General features: G+C 41.7%; 1 protein-coding gene across 2 annotated transcripts in view; it reads left to right on the top strand.

The window, feature by feature from the left end:
• The window catches only part of homer3b (homer scaffold protein 3b), a 51,886-nt gene extending 36,093 nt beyond the window's left edge, over positions 1-15,793 (top strand). For both annotated transcript variants that reach the window (XM_029632221.2, XM_065008969.1), the window contains 3 exons: positions 8,352-8,465; positions 11,987-12,067; positions 12,426-15,793. In XM_029632221.2, coding sequence (XP_029488081.1) covers positions 8,352-8,465; positions 11,987-12,067; positions 12,426-12,611 — 381 coding nt within the window. In that variant the 3' untranslated portion in view covers positions 12,612-15,793. The remainder of the gene's footprint in view (positions 1-8,351; positions 8,466-11,986; positions 12,068-12,425) is intronic.
• Positions 15,794-16,002: the final 209 nt, after the last annotated feature.

Raw genomic sequence — 16,002 nt, 5'->3', positions numbered from 1 at the left:
GTCAGGGAAAGCTAAATCTAAGTCTAGATATACAGATGTACACACAATTTTAGAAGAAATTGATCGGGAAAGTGAGACAGAGATTTTTGGAGGACGATTAATTTAGCGATTCCCAAATGGAGGAATATTTTCCGAACGGAGAGGACATCATTTTGGACTGGTAAGTTTTTTTCATGCCAAAGCCGTTGTTTGAAATTAATAATATAAAATATTATTTGTGAAATGAAATAGCCTATTTGAGGCTGTTGAGGGGAGGGCAGGCCCACAACAATGGCCAAAGTGAAATGGAGACAGTAGATACAGCTTGTCTGTTGTAATATAATAAAGACAGTAGATCTAGCTCGTCTGTCATAATATAATAAACAGTAGATCTAGCTGAAATGTCATAATATGAAATAGACAGTAGATCTAGCTGGTCTGTCATAATATAAATGAGACAGTAGATCTAGCAGGTCTATAATAATATATTCAACCTTATGTTCCCTGTACTCTATATATATATCTGTTTATTACACCTGTTGATACAGGGCTCATATGTGAAACTATTCTAACTGAACATTTTCTTTCACAGTGACACTGACTCCGAATGGGAGCCCCCAGTGCCAAGGTGTCCATCCCCCACTGAAGCTGGTTCATCCAGCTCCTGCCACAAGTGGTGTTCATCTGCCCAAATGTATTTCTGCAGGCATGGATGTGCCTCAGGGCCAAAAGGGCACAGCATGGAGGCGTCTCTGTGTTCTTTGCAAAATGAAGTCCCCCATCACCTGCACCACATGCTTGGTGACCAACTGCTTTACAGCAGAAAGAGACTGCTATGGCACCTGGCATCAGCAGCACAATATTGTGTAGAGGACTGAGGGTCTTCCAAATATTGAAAGTGTTATTTTATACATGTATATTTTTTTTCATGTTTTTTTCTCCTTTTTTGGGGTGTTGTCTTAGAATACCATTTTGGTATTTTGTATATAGTTATTCCATTCAAAATGTATAACTTCACCAATTTGGCCACTTGGGTACATTTGGGCTATGATAAATGTCATCTAGCACACTCATTTTGGAAGTTATCATTCTGAAACTTTGCACAAGTACTGTTGCCCTCTTATGTTTTTCACTGATTGTCCCCATCATCCTATCTCAATGTTTGTTTTGTCTTGTTCATTTTAAAGATGATGATACAACAATAAAAATGAAAAAACATATGTTTTTTTCATTGTATTATCTAAACCAGATCTATTGTGTTATATTCTCCTACATTCAATTCACATTTACACAAACTTCAGAGTGTTTTCTTTCAAATGAAATCAAGAATATGCATATCCTTGGTTCTGAGCCTGAGCTACAGGCAGTTAGATTTGGGTATGTCTTCAGGCAGAAATTGAAAAAAGTAGGGGGGTAGCTGTAAGAGGTTAAAAATAAATACCAAACTTGTTTTTGCATGGGTTTTGTGACGCAGTTAGCTTTTAACAGCTAGGACTGCTCTTTCTTGTTCCGGGATTCCCGCTTAAATGACAGGTCAAAGTCTACTTGAAAGAGCCGCTAAGCTGCTAACGTTAGCCATTAAGCTAACGAAGTTAGTCCCAGAGTTTTCCAATGGAGCCCCTCTTTGTCCGGAGAAGTAAATTAACGATTCCAGCGCTGTAGGAGCTGTATATCTACTATGCTTTGTTTCGGGACAATCTGGATCACTCAGTTCCAGTGCGGCAATTGTTTGCTTGCTGAGGATTATTGGCTTGAGGTGGCTTCCTTGATCACGCAGGTCGACAGTCTATGTAAGAAACCGGGGAAAACACAGTGTGGAATGTTGACCTTTTCTACGCCGGTGGATGGGCGGCGTTCGCGCATGTTGGATGCATCTCCGTCTTGTCGTTTGTCGTTATCCTACTGGCGGAGTCGAAGGAGCGGAGTCGAAGGAGCACAGCGGAGTCGAAGGAGCACAGCAAGAGGAGCATCGGAATCAATGATTGTCGCATGTCACGAGCTGTGGAAGCCGAAGACAGTGGCCTCCTGCAAAGCAGTCTTCACTCCCAACGAGAGGCCCATCGCTGGGGGTACCTGTGTTTCTGTGGCCGCTGTGCCTACTCCTACTCCATCCCCTACGATTTAAAAGTTGACATCGGCATCCTTCCAGCCCTGCTCTGGATTGAGCAGGAGTTGGTGGATTTCATCGTCCTTCTCGCCAGCCATGATTTTGGGCAGCTCCATGATAAGAAGTGTGACTGTTCCTGGTGCAAAAACAATGTCCTATCCCGGAGCTCGAGTAAATTACATTACTAAGCTGCTCCCGAATGTACTACGGCAGGACATGGATCTCGACTCAATCGTAGACTATGTGGTTTTTAATGACATTATGAAGGGCAGCTCTGAACAGTTGAAACTGGAATTTCTGGGTGATTTAAATATTGACTGGCTTTCATCAAGATGCCCACTCATGAAAAAGTTTCAAACTGTAACCAGTGCCTGCAACCTGGTTCAGGTTATCAGTCAACCTACCAGGCTAGTTGCAAACAGCACAAGAATGAAATCATCAACATGTGTTGATCACATTTTTACTAATGCTGCAGAAATGTGCTTGAAAACAGTATCCAAATCCATTGGATGTAGTGATCACAATATAGTAGCCATATCATGGCAAACTAAAGTTCCAAAGGCTGGGCCTAATATAGTGCAGAAGAGGTCATACAAGATTTGTCGTGATTCCTATGTTGATGTAAAGAATATTTGTTGGTCCATGGTGTGTAATGAGGCGCAAACAGACATATTTTTTAAATTGCTTAACCCAGTTACTAATAAGCGTGCACCCATTAAGAAAATTATTGTAAAAACGGTTAAATCCCCTTGGATTGCTGAGAAATGTAAAAATAGTATGGTTGAGAGGGATGAGGCAAAAGGAATAGCAAATAAGTCTGGCAGCATAACCGCTTGGCAAACGTACTGAAAATGTTGAAATTGTGACTAAACTGAATAAAAAGAAGACGAAATTAAATTATGAAACAAAGAAAAATGACGAATGATAGTAAAAATCTTTGGAGAACCTTCAATTACATTAAAAAGGTAAACTCAGCTCCATCATTCATTGAATCAGATGGCTCATTCATCACTGATCTACTGATATTGCCAACTACTTTAATGATTTTTTCATTGGGAAAATTTAAATGACATGCCAGCAACAACCGCTGCCACTACACATCCGAGTATAAATTCTGAAAGACAATCATTTTAATTTTGAATTATGTAAAGTGAGTGTGAAAGAGGTGAAAAAAACGATTGTTGTCTATCAACAAATTCAAGCAACCGGGGTCTGACAACATGGATGGAAAATTAATGAGGATAATAGTGGATGATATTGCCACTCCTATTTGCCATATCTTCAATTTAAGCTTCTAGAAAGTCTGTGCCCTCAGACCTGGAGGGAAGCAAAAGTAATTCCACTACCTAGGAATAGTAAAGCCCCCTTTACTGGCTCAAATAGCCAACCAATCAGCCTTTTAACAACCCTTACACCATGCCCAAACCAGACGCGACACCAACGAGCATCTGTGTTGCCAGGCGCTAAAATAGAAGTTGATTCTATTTGTGATGCAGAACGCGCTTCAAGTCCTGCCTCTCCCATCTCTTCATTTGGATTTTAGAAGCATATACCCACGTGCCATCTCTTCATTGGTTTTTAGGAACATATACCCACATGGGTGATTGAAAGATGAACGGAGGTCGGTTGTGGTAACTATGAAAGTAAATCGCTAATCACCATATAAAGTCCAAAGAAGAAAAAGAAGCCTGGTGTTTGACCAGATACAATACTATTTTACAGTAAAAAAAATTGACAACAGACTTTCAGCACGCTTATAGGGAAGGACATTCAACAAGCATAGATTGTGAGGGCTGTTTTGTTAGACTTCAGTGCGGCTTTTGACATTATTGATCATACTCTGCTGCTGGAAAAACATATGTGTTATGGCTTTACACCCCCCTGCTACAATGTGGATAAAGAGTTACCTGTCTAACAGAACACAGAGGGTGTTCTTTAATGGAAGCCTTTCCAACATAATCCAGGTATAATCAGGAATTCCCCAGGGCAGCTGTCTAGGCCCCTTACTTTTTTCAATCTTTACTAATGAAATGACTTTGCGTTAAGCCAGTGTGTCTATGTATGTCTATGTACTCAATGCTATACACGTCAGCTACTACAGCGACTGAAATTACTGCAACACTTAGTTTCAGAATGGGTGGCAAGGAATAAATTAATCCTAAATATTTCAAAAAACTAAAAGCATTGTATTTGGGACAAACCATTCACTAAACTCTAAACCTCAACTAAATCTTATAATAAATCATGTGGAAATCGAGCAAGTTGAGGCGCAACACAGGATTGTAAACTTTCATGGTCAAAACATATTGATACAACAGTAGCTAAGATGGGGAGAAGTCTTTCCATAATAAAACGCTGCTCTTCATTCATAAATGCACTATCAACAAGGCAGGTCCTACAAGCTCTAGTTTTGTCGCACCTGGACTACTGTTCAGGCCTGGGGTCAGGTGCCACAAAGAGGGACTTTGCAATTGTCTCAGAATAAGGCAGCACAGCTGGCCCTTGGATGTACACAGAGAGCCAACATTAATAATATGCATGTCAATCTCTCCTGGCTCGAAGTGGAGGAGAGATTGACTTCATCACTACTTGTATTTGTGAGAGGTATTGACATGTTGAAAGCACTGAGCTGTCTGTTTAAACAACTAGCACACAGCTCTGACACCCATGCATACACCACAAGACATGCCACCAGAGGTCTCTTCACAGTCCCCAAGTCCAGAACAGACTATGGGAGGCACACAGTACTACGTAGAGCCATGACTACATGGAACTCTACAACGTAGAGCCATGACCACATCAGGTAACTGACACAGTAGAATCAGATAAAAAAACAGATATAAATACACCTTATGGAACAGCAGGGACTGTGAAGCAACGCAAACATAGGCACAGACACATGCATACACACACATGACAACATACGCACTATACACACACACGTACATATGGATCTTGTGTTGAAGATATGTGGTAGTGGAGTAGGGCCCCAAGGGCACGCACTTAGTGTGTTGTGAAATCTGTTATGAATTTTTAAAATTGTATAACTGTCTTGTTTTTGCCGGTCCCCAGGAAGAATGGGATCCATAATAAATACAATACAATCCATCAGAACCCTGCTGAAAGGTTAGTCAAACGCAGGAATAGTCTGCAAAGGTGCAACCGGCACAGCTTGGTTTGTTGTACCTGTCCGCTGGCTAACGAGACTGGATTTACAGCAGGCCAGAAGTAGTTACGCAAGATACGGTCTTACGTCTTGTTGACCCCAAGATGGCCTGCCATACTACCATTGTGAGCCAACCTCAGTATCTCTTGTCCAAGTGCAACTGGAACGACAATTTGAGATGCACTGGGCCAATCCTCCTGCCCAGAAGTGGCGCGAGAATGCCATGTCCTCTTTAGAACACAATCTCTGTCAAAGTAACCCACACGAACTTCATCAAACTCCTGCTCTGGATGTATCTCATCAAAAAGAGGGGAGAGTGAAACATCTTTACTCTGTCTGTTCAGCAATCAGCTGCTTCCTAGACATCAACCCTTTCGTGAAGGCAATTCTTAAACTGCTCTAAGTATGGGTTTTTAAATCCTCAAGTCCTTGACCTCTTGAGAACCACACCACCGATCAAAAAGACATGCTTGTTCCCTTGCGAACTCAACATGCCTTTGTTATTCTGTCTTTCGTAATTTACAGAACGGTTGTCTGTATGCCTCTGGGACCAACTCATAAACCTGAAGGACAGCAGCTTTAACAGTGTAATAATCTGAACTCCGATCAAGAGATAAAGCAGTGTACTCTTTCTAGGCTTTTCCCACAAGAACACTTTGGAGGAGAAGTGACCAAATATCTATGTACATAGGGCAGCAGCCTCTAAATTGCAGGGTTGAGTAGCCGGGTGGTAGCCGGCTAGTGATGGCTATTTAACTGTCTGATGGCTTTGAGATTGATGTTTTTAAGTCTCTTGGTCCCAGCTTTGCTGCACCTGTACTGACCTCGCCTTCTGGATGATAGCGGGGTGAACAGGCCGTGGCTCGCGGGGTTGATGTCCTTGATGATATTTTTGCCCTTCCTGCGACATCTGGTGCTGGTATGTGTTGGGGAGGGCAGGCAGTGTGCCCCCGGTGATGTGTTGGGCCACCACCCTCTGGAGAGCCCTGCGGTTGTGGGCGGTGCAGTTGCCATACCAGGCGGTGATACAGCCCGACAGGATGCTCTCAATTGTGCATCTGTAAAAGTTTGTGAGGGTCTTAGGGGCCAAGACTAATTTCTTCAGCCTCCTGAGGTTGCCTTTGTCACCGCACAAAGGGTGTGTGGGTGGACCATTTCAGATTGTCAGTGATGTGTACAAGCAGGCTGTTCCGTCCAAGACCAAACTCTGTTGAGGGTGCTGGATGGCCTGACTGGATGGAGTGTTTCCAGATCTACATATCTCGGTTGAATGGCGTGTTCATGTTCTTGTTATCTGGCTGCATGTTCATGTTCTTGTTATCTAGCTGCATGTTCAGGTTCTTGTTATCTGGCTGCATGTTCATGTTCTTGTTATCTAGCTGCATGTTCAGGTTCTTGTTATCTGGCTGTATGTTCATGTTCTTGTTATCTGGCTTCATGTTCTTGTTATCTGGCTGTATGTTCAGGTTCTTGTTATCTGGCTGCATGTTCATGTTCTTGTTATCTAGCTGCATGTTCAGGTTCTTGTTATCTGGCTGTATTTTCATGTTCTTGTTATCTGGCTGTATGTTCAGGTTCTTGTTATCTGGCTGCATGTTCAGGTTCTAGTTGTTTGGCTGCATGTTCATGTTCTTGGTATCTGGCTGCATGTTCAGGTTCTTGTTGTTTGGCTGCATGTTCATGTTCTTGTTATCTGGCTGTATGTTCATGTTCTTGTTATCTGGCTGTATGTTCATGTTCTTGTTATCTGGCTGTATGTTCATGTTCTTGTTATCTGGCTGCATGTTCATGTTCTTGTTATCTGGCTGTATGTTCATGTTCTGGTTATCTGGCTGCATGTTCATGTTCTTGTTATCTGGCTGCATGTTCATGTTCTTGTTATCTGGCTGCATGTTCAGGTTCTTGTTGTTTGGCTGCATGTTCAGGTTCTTGTTATCTGGCTGCATGTTCAGGTTCTTGTTGTTTGGCTGCATGTTCATGTTCTTGTTGTTTGGCTGCACACCCATCTTGTCTTTCCTTGTGCACAAACTCTAATTTCTGTTCTCAATTTGCCTTTAGTTCTACCTCTCGCAGTTGCATGTCTATGGGGTGTACTCTACCACCCACCCGTAGGACCCTTTTCATCATCCTCCCTTTCCGGAAGAATTTCCTCATCCCACCAAATCAATATACTATAGACTAACCCTTTGACTACCACTTTCAAATCGGCATGTGCAACTTTGATGTCATAATGCTTTGCAATGACGAGCAGATTCGCCTTTTTACATTTATCTAGCATCTCCCATGTAGGATTTTCCACAAATGCTTAAAGTTCATGTTTATTTTATAAGCCTGTGTGTTTATGCAACTTTCAAAATGATTCCAACAGTCTCAGGGTGGATGTCAGTGACAGAAACTATGACAGAAGTGTATTTTGAACATTCAAATATCTGGGCACAGCAGAGCTTCTGAGTAGGTGATTAGAGCGACTACTATACACATGGGACACAAGATCCCAGACAAGCCCCCATTTTGTTACATTCCCCAGAAAGAAAAACAATTGTTGCTCAAACAGATAGGGGAACTAAAAAGGGTCACTGACAACCAAAACAAAACAGGTGGAGGTTTTAGGAGGGGTTCTGAAAGACACTCATGGGGGTGTTTACTGAACATTGACGAGCAACAACAACCTAAAGACACCCACCATGAGCTTTCACTCATTTTCCCAAGAACAGGCAAACAAAATTAAAGACAGGACGCAAAACAAAAAGTGGAGCAAAACAAAAACCGGTAAGATCAGATAAAGGATTGTTCTTTTAGAAATCAAATGAGGAGAGCCAACTAAAGGTGTTAACCCTCCACATCTCTCAAGACAACTGGAGCACTGGGCAAGCCACTCTTAAATATTACCTAGGCCAGCCCAGGTGAAACACCTTCCCACAAACAAGATGACAAACCAGCACGAATGTAACACATACTGACTAACGAAGTGAAGCGAATCTGTGCACTCCACGCGCCAAAGTCCAAATATAAATGGAAAAAACAAATCCTGTAATAGCATGTAGACTAGGATTTAAAAAGTCCTTACTTGTTATCCTCTCCGGTGTTGTGTGTTGGCAGGTGGCAGAGCTGGAGGCTCAGAGCGTGCGGCCTGGTCCCAGTGAATCTGAGACGAGGGATGAGCTGACCCAGACGTTAGAGGAGTTGGAAGCCTTGCTCAAAGCTAAAGACGAGGTGAGACCCGGGGCTCAGACACACTTTCCAGGCAGCCAGGTACTGCTAGCCTCAAGATGCCAGTCTTCTAGGCTGTCTAGATAGCACCGTTGAAAGAAACGATTGAGGTACAAGCTGAGGTTTTCACTTGAGAATCTCAAGAAACCGATTTTTCGAGCACTTCCCATGTGGAAATTTCCTTGGTAGATGTGCTTTGCATACTCTGAATTCCACCTCTTGTTCAAAGGAAATTGCTTTACGTACACTACCAGTCAAATGTTTGGACACACCTGCTCATTCAAGGGTTTTTCTTTATTTTTACTATTTTCTACATTGTAGAATAATAGTGAAGACATCAAAACTATGAAATAACACATGGAATCATGTAGTAACCAAACGTTTTAAACAAATCATAACATCTTATATTTGAGGTTCTTCAAAGTAGCCACCCTTTGCCTTGATGACAGCTTTGCACACTCTTGGCATTCTCTCAACTAGCTTCATGAGGTAGTCACCTGGAATGCATTTCAATTAACAGGTGTGCCTTGTTAAAAGTGAATTTGTGGAATTTCATCCCTTAATGCATTTGAGGCAATCAGTTGTGTTGTGACAAGGTAGGGGTGGTATACAAAAGATAGCCCTATTTGGTAAAAGACCAAGTCCATATTATGGCAAGAACAGCTCAAATAAGCAAAGAGAAACAACAGTCCATCATAACTTTAAGACATGAAGGTTAGTCAATCCGGAAAATGTCAAGAACTTTGAAAGTTTCTTCAAGTGCAGTCACAAAAAATCAAATCAAATCAAATCAAATTTTATTTGTCACATACACATGGTTAGCAGATGTTAATGCGAGTGTAGCGAAATGCTTGTGCTTCTAGTTCCGACAATGCAGTGATAACCAACAAGTAATCTAACTAACAATTCCAAAACTACTGTCTTATACACAGTGTAAGGGGATAAGGAATATGTACATAAGGATATATGAATGAGTGATGGTACAGAGCAGCATACAGTAGATGGTATCGAGTACAGTATATACATATGAGATGAGTATGTAGACAAAGTAAACAAAGTGGCATAGTTAAAATGGCTAGTGACATAAGAATGCAGTCGATGATCTAGAGTACAGTATATACATATGCATATGAGATGAATAGTGTAGGGTAAGTAACATTATATAAGGTAGCATTGTTTAAAGTGGCTAGTGATATATTTACATCATTTCCCATCAATTCCCATTATTAAAGTGGCTGGAGTTGGGTCAGTGTCAATGACAGTGTGTTGGCAGCAGCCACTCAATGTTAGTGATTGCTGTTTAACAGTCTGATGGCCTTGAGATAGAAGCTGTTTTTCAGTCTCTCGGTCCCAGCTTTGATGCACCTGTACTGACCTCGCCTTCTGGATGATAGCGGGGTGAACAGGCAGTGGTTCGGTGGTTGATGTCCTTGATGATCTTTATGGCCTTCCTGTAACATCGGGTGGTGTAGGTGTCCTGGAGGGCAGGTAGTTTGCCCCGGTGATGCGTTGTGCAGACCTCACTAACCTCTGGAGAGCCTTACGGTTGAGGGCGGAGCAGTTGCCGTACCAGGCGGTGATACAGCCCGCCAGGATGCTCTCGATTGTGCATCTGTAGAAGTTTGTGAGTGCTTTTGGTGACAAGCCAAATTTCTTCAGCCTCCTGAGGTTGAAGAGGCGCTGCTGCGCCTTCTTCACGACGCTGTCAGTGTGAGTGGACCAATTCAGTTTGTCTGTGATGTGTATGCCGAGGAACTTAAAACTTGCTACCCTCTCCACTACTGATCCATCGATGTGGATAGGGGGGTGTTCCCTCTGCTGTTTCCTGAAGTCCACAATCATCTCCTTAGTTTTGTTGACGTTGAGTGTGAGGTTATTTTCCTGACACCACACTCCGAGGGCCCTCACCTCCTCCCTGTAGGCCGTCTCATCGTTGTTGGTAATCAAGCCTACCACTGTTGTGTCGTCCGCAAACTTGATGATTGAGTTGGAGGCGTGCATGGCCACGCAGTCGTGGGTGAACAGGGAGTACAGGAGAGGGCTCAGAACGCACCCTTGTGGGGCCCCCGTGTTGAGGAAGCGCTATGATGAAACTGGCTCTCATGAGGCCCGCCACAGGAATGGAAGACCCAGAGTTACCTCTGCTGCAGAGGATACGTTAATTAGAGTTAACTGCACCTCAGATTGTAGCCCAACTAAATGATTCACAAAGTTCAAGTAACAGACACATCTCAACATCAACTGTTCAGAGACTGCGTGAATTAGGCCTTCATGGTCGAATTGCTGCAAAGAAACCACTACTTAAGGACACCAATAAGATGAAGATACTTGCTTGGGCCAAGAAACACGAGCAATGGACATTAGACCGGTGGAAATCTGTCCTTTGGTCTGAAGTACAAATTTGAGATTTTTGTTTCCAACCTCCTTGTCCTTGTGAGACGCAGAGTAGGTGAACAGATGATATCCCTATGTGTGGTTCCCACCGTGAAGCATGGAGGAGGTGTGATGGTGCTTTGCTGGTGACACTGTCTGATTTTATTTAGAATTCAAGACACACTTAACCAGCATGGCTTCCACAGCATTCTGCAGCGATACGCCATCCCATCTGGTTTGGGCTTAGTGGGACTATCATTTGTTTTTCAACAGGATGAATGACCCAACACACCTCCAGGCTGTGTAACGGCTATTTGATAGAGAAGGAGAGTGATGGGTTGCTGCATCAGATGACCTGGCCTCCACAATCACCCGACCACAACCCAAATTAGATGGTTTGGGATGAGTTGGACCACAGAGTGAAGGAAAAGCAGCCAACATGTGTTCAGCATATGTGGGAACTCCTTCAAGAGTGTTGGAAATGCATTCCAGGTGAAGCTGGTTGAGAGAATGCCAAGAGTGTGCAAAGCTGTCATCAAGGCAAAGGGTGGCTACTTTGAAGAATTTAAAATATACTTTTTTGAATACTACATGATTCCATATGTGTTATTTCATAGTGTTGACGTCTTTACTATAGAAAATAGTAAACATTAAGAAACCCTTGAGTGAGTAGGTGTGTCCACACTTTTGACTGGTATTGTAGGAAACATCAACATGAAGTGTCTTAATAGGGCATTAGGCCACTTTATTAATGGTCCTTGGTATAGATTATACAAGTGTCTGGAACTATTGGAGGGATGTGACACCATTCTTTTACAATAAATTCCATAATTTGGTATTTTGTTGATGGTGGTGTAAAACTCTATCTCGGGCGCCGCTCCAAACTCTCCCATAAGTGTTCAATTGGGTTGAGATCTGGTAACTGAGACTGACATGTCATATGGTTTACATTGTTTTCATGCTCATAAAAGCATTCAATGACTATTCGTGCCCTGTGGATGGGAGCATTGTGGTCCTGTGGTAGCCAAAATAATGGTGAACTGGGCCTACCCAGCATATTTATACATGATGGGATGTTTATTGCTTAGGAATTGCTCAGGAACCACACGTGTGGAAGCACCTGCTTTCAATATACTTTGTCTTTTTTTTAGGAAATCCACAATCTACAGAGCAAGAATTCAGATATTCCTGATTTAGAGAAAGAGAGGGAAGAGGCGGTTCAGAGACTTCAGGTGAGTTTTAGGAATTGGGGCAGAACATGCATTTTTGGCTTTTCAAAACTATACTGAAGACTAGTGATTCTCAGCCAGGGGGTTGGGCACCGCTTGGGGGTCTCTGAGAGTTTTCAAAGGGTCTGACAAATTGCAGGGGGGAAATCTAAAGATATGAAAGTGGGAGAATCTCAATTACATACTCATCGCATCCTCTCTACTGGCCACCTCCTCAAAATCCATTGCAGATGGTCAGAGTGGAGGGACCTCTGGCATTCTCATCCAATGAGTTTTGATAAGGAGACGAGTAGAGAGTATGCAATTGAGATCTTTAACATGAATTGATCCGAAGTCCTCTGTCACCTTGTGGACCTTCTAGGATCTGGAGACACGGAATGCAGAACTTGAGCAACGGGTGCAGAAAGCCGAGCAAACTCTGGCTTCCTCTCTGGAGGAGCGGGATAGGGCGGAGAGTGAGGTTCAGCGGGTCATCGGCGTCCTGGATGTCAAGATCTACGACCTGAATGACCTACGACAGAGCTTGACCAAGCTCATCGACAAATAGCGCAACGCGATGACAGGATGGTAGAGGGCGATGGACAAGGACGGAAAGGAAGCTAGCTCTTTTGGAACAATGTTTGCTTAAGCACATTATTACAGAGGTTAAGAGTAGAACCGTGGATCCACCCGTTGCAGCGGTACATTGCTCCTACCCACCACCTTGAAAATAACAATCTAATATTTTTTCTTCGTCGCTGTGAGAATTGTTGAGTCGACGTTTACACCATTTATCTCAATGTTTTGTTGGGTTATGATTCAGTCAACCTGCTATTATAGAAGTTATCTTGAACTTTTAAAAGTAGTTGAATTGAATCTGGGCTTGTACTTAAAAATGTAGTTGCCAAATTATTGTTTCCGTTTGTCAGTATTAACAATTAATAATAGATTTACTTCTGTTGTTTTATGTATTGTATTACATTAACAGATAACATAATTATTTGATCATCCTACGGAAATGTTGCTGCGGAGGGTTTACCACCAAGGGTACTCAATGACAAAACTTAATGAGCTCAGTGAAGAACCTTGCCAAGTACAGTAATGTGAGTTATGCGCATTACCCAATGTGCAACCTTTTACAAATAGATTTAAAAGCACAAGTAGTGTTATTAGTAAGGATGTACTGTACTTGATTCAATGCAAAAGCTAACCTGGTATCTCTACTTTCACTGATGCACACCATCGAGATTCTCTTCTGACCTAGGCATTGAGGCATTTTTTCATGGTATTATTTAGGTACAAATAAGGTTAAATCAGTGTTGAATTAGCAATACAGTTTTTTTGACAAGTACTCTGTAGGTAATGTAATCTCACCTTGTTCATGTAGACAAACTGCAATTCTGTTGAACAATGACCACATTTACATACATTTCGGATAGTAGCTCATATCCTGCTTAAGGTCTTATTCGGGATAAGCTGTTTACATGCACCTTTGATATCCCGCTCACAAGTATCCATGTGACTAAATAGAATATTCCTAATTTAAGTTCATATGGGTTAAATGGAAAAGTAACTGAGATGTGGACACTGACTGTAGGCCTATAACCTCTCACATCTAGAGTAATATAACATTAACTACTGCAGAATAATGCATTTCTTACTGTAAAATGGTACAACAAATGTTAATTTTGTCTCGGGAACAGGAGTGGAGAAATATATATTTTTTCTTTCAGCATCTCTTGAGAAAATGTGAATACGTGTGTAACATGTTATATTTGACACTGTTATGCAAGCAGACAGTAGTTCAACCACACAAAATATGCACCTGAGATGAACTGAAGTCTTATCAGAAGTGTTTTCCATGGTTTTCTCAGCTTTTCATTTAACCTTAACCAGTCAAATTGATGAAATTTGGACATTTTCCACAGGAACAATTTTTCTACTGATTTGGAGTTATTGTGTTTTCTCCCAGGTCCCAAAACGAAACAGACAACTTTACTGGTAATTAGATTAGTAATGCATTCATTACTTTATTTAGTCTTCTAGGGCATCAAGTTATTACGAAAGAGAAGCTGCATGTACAGTGCATTCAGAAAGTATTCAGACCCCTTGACTTTTTCCACATTTTGTTATATTATTCTCAAATTGATAAAATAATTTTTATCCCCTCATCATTCTACACACAATACCTCATAATGACATTTTTTGGGGTGCAAATTTATTACAAATAAAAAACAGCTATCACATTTTACAGTATTCAGACCCTGTACTCAGTACTATGCTGAAGCACCTTTTGTATTGACTACAGCATCGAGTCTTCTTGGGTATGACGCTACAAGCTTGGCCCACCTGTATTTGGTAGGTTTCTCCCATTCTGCTCTGCAGATCCTCTCAAGCTCTGTCAGGTTGGGAGTCCTTTAGGTGCCTTTTGGCAAATTTCAAGTGGGCTGTCATGTACCTTTTTACTGAGCAGTGGCTTCCGTCTGGCCACTATATCATAAAAGTCTGATTGGTGGAGTGCTGCAGAAATAGTTGTCATTCTGTAAGGCTCTCCCATCTCCAGAGAGTAATTTAATCCATTTTAGAATAAGGCCGTAACGTAACAATGTGGAAAAGGGGAAGGGGACTGAATACTTTCCGATTGCACTGTATCGAACTATAGTTGACAAACAAACGGTCTTCAAAATGTTGGAAATGATAAGCAGAAACATATCTAAATTAGGGGTGAAAGTAGCCTAAGTCAGTAAGCTATACAGTCCAGTAGCCTACGGAGTATCAGAAAAACAAATTATTATGGTGGATGGAACTGCGCATGTAGCCAACTTTATGAAGTGATTTGTTTGAGAATCAGAGGAAAACATCACAGCACCCATGATATGCGAAACAGCCCGTGCAGACCTCGAAAAACAACAGTAGGCCTAAACGGGATAAGATGTTTACATACCACGGTATCCCGTCTAAGATCAGAATATCCCAGGCTCCCAACATCTCCGTGCTAGAGGTGTCACTACAGACCCTGGTTCGATTCTAGGCGGTATCACAACTGGCCGTGATTGGGAGTCCCATAGGGCAGCGCACAATTGGCCCAGCGTCGTCCGGCCATCATTGTAAATAAGAATTTGTTCTTAACTGACTTGCCTAGTTAAATAAACGTGTTTCTCAAAACCGGAATATAAGATTTTTCGGGTTATTGTATGTGTTTTATATATGCGTCAACTCAAAAACAGAATACTTGAGTTTCCCAAAAAAGAATGGGATATTGGTATGCATGTAAACATGGTCTCTGCTGTCCCTACCTAAAAGTGACTGTCATCCAAGAATTTATCTGGAAGTGCAACCTGCTCTGTGTACTTCTTGATGCCTAGAAGTACACAGAGGGGGGAATGCCTTTGGAATTATTCTGTAATTAAAATGTGTAGGGTCTGTAGTGTTCTCTTACTCTTAATACACTTGACAACCACTAATACTTCAAATACCTCATCGACCTGCTTTGAACTCCAAGTGTCTGAGCACTTTCAAATACAATGATTATCCTTGTAATCACATTGGACAGGTGGTTTATATTTGTTGCATTATTTAACAAGGATACATTTTTCCTGTATTAAAACAGGGCCTTAATCACAATTGCCTGATTTGACTTTACTTTCTGCATAGGAGGAACCCATGTTTATAATGTAATGTTTATAATAATGGAAGTTACAATGTGCAAGTATTTGTATACAATTCAACATTAAACTTAGCTAAAACATTTGTTTTGATGAATTGCAGTAGCCAGTTAACTACAGACCTCTCTTTAAAATGTTGACTGACACTGAGGCACATCAGTCATTGATGTATGCATTTTCCTTAGCTTTGAACACAAGCTCTGCTTTACAATGTCATACAATCCCGTGTACTGCAATTTCCTATTCACCTCTTTTACATGACTATCTTGTAAATTACTTGTTGGTTGAGTACAA

The sequence above is a fragment of the Oncorhynchus nerka genome, linkage group LG24 (assembly GCF_034236695.1).
Source record: "Oncorhynchus nerka isolate Pitt River linkage group LG24, Oner_Uvic_2.0, whole genome shotgun sequence".
Taxonomy (NCBI): Eukaryota; Metazoa; Chordata; class Actinopteri; order Salmoniformes; family Salmonidae; genus Oncorhynchus; species Oncorhynchus nerka.
Note: the sequence above shows the minus strand (reverse complement) of the source record. Positions and strands in the feature narration are given on the sequence as shown.